This window comes from Notothenia coriiceps, unplaced genomic scaffold, assembly GCF_000735185.1.
Source record: "Notothenia coriiceps isolate Sejong01 unplaced genomic scaffold, NC01 NC01_scaffold00033655, whole genome shotgun sequence".
Taxonomy (NCBI): Eukaryota; Metazoa; Chordata; class Actinopteri; order Perciformes; family Nototheniidae; genus Notothenia; species Notothenia coriiceps.
In genome coordinates this window covers 1,146-5,751 of record NW_011366356.1, presented here as the reverse complement: position 1 = coordinate 5,751, position 4,606 = coordinate 1,146, and the positions used below count along the sequence as shown (strand labels likewise).

Sequence of the window (4,606 nt, the reverse complement as noted above, 5' to 3'; positions counted from 1 at the left end):
AGTCTTAAAACCACAGACACACACAGACACACACACACACACACACACACAGACACACACAGACACACACACACACACACACACACACAGACACACACACAGACACACACACACACACACACACACACACAGACACACACACACACAGACACACACACAGACACACACACACAGACACAGACACAGACACACACAGACACACACACACAGCTACGTGGTGGAGGTGCTGTCAGAGTGTCAGCAGAGTGGGTGGAGAGTCACTTCAGTCCTCTGCTGCTCAAACCTCTGCTCAGGACTAACCAGCTGGTAGTTTGGGATTAAAGCAGGATATCAACGACTCTACAAACTCCACAGAGAACCACAAACAAGGTAGGAATAAGTTCTTAACTTTAACTAACACTTCTATTCCTTCTTCTTACTGTTGTCTTTTCCATAACTACAAAACAAACGGTTACTAGAAGAACGTAAAACATCTTGGGAAGTATTTGCTTCTGTATATGAGCTACATTGTGTGATATGACTCTTAACTCTAAGTTAATATATTGGCTTCAAATGCATTTTTACATTTGACTTAAACACCTCAATAATAACGAAGCACTGTGTCTTGTTTTTTTCCGGTACTCAAGGTTCATTTACTGCAAACCTCACAGTCAAAGTCCTGCATTTTATGACATTATAATAACCCTAGTGAAGCGAAGATAACAAATTCATTTGTTTTCAGCGCCTCAGTGCTATTGCTTGCTTTGTTAAAAACAAGCTTTGTGGTTTTTCGAGGCTACCATGTAAAAATAGAGGCATTTTGAAAGTTGTTTTAAGTTGTTTTGAAATACAATGTGCCATGTCTGATCCGAATTGAGACAGAACAGTCACATCACAACCAAAACCATAAGAAAACAAACGTATCCCTCTGGATGGATCTGTTCAGCCTTTGCAGACCATTGACATGCACTCAAACCTATAGACCACACTGCAGGGAACAGGAACCCCCAACAAGCAGAGCAGGGTCTCTTTAAGCAGGCTGAGGTCTTGAAACTAAATCATTACTCATCATAGGTTTATTTAACTAATGAATTATGTATCCAACCTGTTATTCAGGCTATTTAGCTCCAGGAGACAAATAAGTAAAACAGCCTAATTAGAAACATGCATCAACACATCAGGCTGCTCTCACTGTTGACAGATGGGATACTCCACATATTTCAGACCGTGAACAGCTGCTTCAGAAACCCCTGCTCCTCCCAAAGCCAAGTTAATAACTCCTTATATAACAAACCTGGACGCCTTTCATAACACCACTGGTGGTATGTAAGAGTGATCTGCAAAAAGGAAGGGAAATATTCCATGCATGAAACTCAGCCAGGATTCAAATCATGCGGTGCGTAATGTGTTTTGCAGAATTCCATGAATTCCACTTGTTAGTGAATCAAATCAACAAGAAAATATGATGATATAAATGTAAACACAGCTAGACGAGTGCTTTTTGATCAGGTTGTTCCTCAAGAGGTCGTTAGATAAGTGGATACAATGATCAGCTTGATTGTAACTGATACACACAGGCCTGTGTTATCTCAGTCCTATAGACACGACGTAGAATAGAATAGGGAGGGATGGAACCAGTGTTCCAATTACCCATTTGCTTTCGGGGAGCCCTATCTTTCACATCCTGCTACGCTCTGTTGACTGGCCAGCAGCGCGGATATGAGGTGTGATACGGTGTGGAGCTGTCAAACTCGACGCTAACGCCGCTTAAAGCCGGCCAACTAAAAGTTGTTCCGTTCACGTTGTCATTTTTAGACTCCTTCGTTTCTTTGCTTGTGAATCCAAAAGCTGCGAGGCTTGACTGTTTTCGTTTCGCCATATTTTTTTATTACAAAGCCAGAGTTACAAAAATATCAATATGAACATGTCAAATACCGCGCCGGCATCGCCGCCGTAACCATAGCAACGTAAGTAGCGTAAAAAATGCAACACCCAGACATATTCACAAATACAAAACACATATTCAGAAACTGTAATGAACAGTGACTATTATTTCAAGATCTTGTATTTACAGAAACTCAACATTTCTAATCTCTGTGACACAAATATGCACGATTCTTTTGGGCTCCCCCTATTTATCTCAAAGTCGGCCTTCAGGGGAGCCCCCCCCCCCTATTTAGGAGAGCCAAGCTCCCCCTGGTTCCCCCCCATTACAAACAGTGGATGAACCCCTCTTTAATGGTCACACATGCAGAGCACACACAGCAAAATGTGTTCTCTGCTTTTAACCCATCCTAGTACCAGGAGTCTAGCACTAGGAGCAGTGGGCAGTACAGCGCCCGGGGGGGCAATGGGAGTGAGGGGGGAAGGGGGGTGCCCGGTGCCTTGCTCAAGGGCACCACGGCAGGGCAGGAGGTGAACCGGGACCTCTCCAAGTAGCAGTCCACACTCCGTATTTGAGGTCTGTTCGGGGACTACATTAGGGAGATAACTGTTTTCAAATCTCCAATGGGATATCCTGTTGAACGAACACACGCCATATACAGTCAAGGCCACATCCTGGATTTGAATCTCTCGAGACCTAAGCTGCACTTTCCTGTCATCCTCATACTTCCTGTCAGCCTTGCCTTTGTCTCGAAAAATACGACATCACAAAAAGAAAGCGCAGAAATTGGAAGTGTTCACAGATCAGATAAGGACTAAAAGCTGTGAAGGGATTGTCTCGTAATGCCCAGTAGATCTTATCAGCATGCTGCAAAGTATCCTCGTTCTGCACGTCTCGTCCTCTCCGTGCTCCGGGGTTATTCAGGCTCACACGAGGCTCAGACAGACGCAGCTCAAGCCATTAGGGAAACCATGCAAGAAGAAAGAAAGAATTCCCTCGTCCTGTCTTTGATAGAAAGCAGACCGTGGCTTACTCTTACGTACTCTGGGTTCAAACTACAGACAAATGGGTTCGATTATAAAACCCTTATTTCATCATCATATCAAATTAAAAAGGACAACTTTGTAATTTAAGCCTTAATTGTTACTTTTTTTTTCTCTGTACAGCAAACAAAGAAATGGGGGATTACGACTACGACGACGACGGCTCAAATGAGACGTACGATTACAGCCCTGAACACAGCGTTTGTGACAAGGAGGCGGTGCGCTCCTTCGCCAGCGTCTTCCTCCCGGCGATCTACGCCCTGGCTCTGGTGGTGGGCCTGGCTGGGAACGCGCTGGTCGTGGTGGTCTACACCTCAAAGCTGCGTCTGCGCACCCTGACAGACGTGTGCATCCTGAACCTGGCCATCTCAGACCTGCTGCTGCTCCTGACGCTGCCCTTCTGGGCCGCAGACGCCGTGCACGGGTGGATGTTGGGCACGGCAGCCTGCAAGATCACCTCCTTCCTCTACGGTATGAACTTCAGCTGTGGGATGCTGATGCTGGCGTGTATTAGCGTGGATCGATACCGCGCCGTAGCCCACAATGCAGCAGGCAGGAGCGGACCCCGGGTTCGGAGACAGTGGCTCGTAGTGTGCGTGGTGCTGTGGGTGACAGCCGGCTTCCTTGGCCTTCCTGAGCTCATCTTCTCCACGGTGAAGCACTCCCACCACCGGATGGCGTGCACAGCCGTGTACCCGCACAGCATGGCCCGCTCTGCTAAAGCCGCCCTGGAGCTCATGGAGGTGATCCTGAGATTCTTGCTTCCTCTCTTGGTCATGGTGGTGTGTTACTGCTGGGTTTGGCGCGCGCTCAGTCGGGCAGCCGGGGTGCGGAGGGAGAGGAAGTGGCGCGCCCTGAGAGTCCTGCTGGCTGTGGTGGCCGTGTTCCTGCTCACCCAGCTGCCCTACAACGTGGTGAAGCTGTGCCGAGCCATGGACATCTTCTACATGCTGGTGACGGACTGCGAGGTCAGCAAGGCTCTGGACCGAGCGGTGCAGGTGACGGAGAGCCTGGCGCTGGCCCACGCCTGCATCAACCCGCTGCTCTACGCTTTCATCGGATCCTCCTTCAGGGGACATGTGCTAAAAGCTGCAAAGCACCTCGGGCAGCGGCTGGGGAGACACCCGAGACACACGGAGGAGCCGGCGGTGGAGATCGCTCTCAACACGCGCACGAAGACACATTCCCAGTCTGGTTCAGAGGACCAGGACACCAGCACCTTCACCATTTAAGACTCAGAACAAATCACTTTCCTGTGAGCACCTCTACTAAATAGTATGTCTCTGTATATATATTTACACATCATCATTATTATTATTAATATTATAATGGATGGATGTCAATTGTAATAAAAACCTATGTACAGTGAGTTTATAAGCACTAACGAAGCAAAGCATTTTGTATAATATATGTATTTTGTTAAATAAAAGACATTTTCAGTGACGCATCGACCGACATCTGTTGCTATTAAATGAAGCTGAAGCTCAACACGAGCACCTCTCTGTGTCCTCACAACAAATACAACCTCACAGTCTGCGCTGCCTGCGTCTCATTCGGGTTGGGTTGGCAAGGTGGGCCACAGATTAAATTAAAAAGCTACACGGCAAACAAAGAGAAACCCAACAGAAGGACTCCTCCGTGTCATTGAACAGGAAACACTATTTTATAGCGGTTTATGTCCACTTTTATGGAGTTGGGC

The 4,606-nt window shown here is 47.2% G+C and overlaps 1 protein-coding gene across 1 annotated transcript; it reads left to right on the top strand.

The window, feature by feature from the left end:
* The first annotated feature begins 224 nt into the window (after positions 1-224).
* ackr4b (atypical chemokine receptor 4b) lies at positions 225-4,371 on the top strand. Its single transcript, XM_010790017.1, has 2 exons — positions 225-369; positions 3,031-4,371. The coding sequence occupies exon 2, from the start codon at positions 3,042-3,044 to the stop codon at positions 4,137-4,139; it is 1,098 nt and encodes a 365-aa protein (XP_010788319.1). The 5' UTR covers positions 225-369; positions 3,031-3,041; the 3' UTR covers positions 4,140-4,371.
* The last annotated feature ends 235 nt before the right edge of the window (positions 4,372-4,606 follow it).

Coding starts and splice junctions, on each gene's coding strand:
- ackr4b (XM_010790017.1), top strand. CDS start 3,042: ATGGGGGATTACGACTACGACGACGACGGCTCAAATGAGACGTACGAT.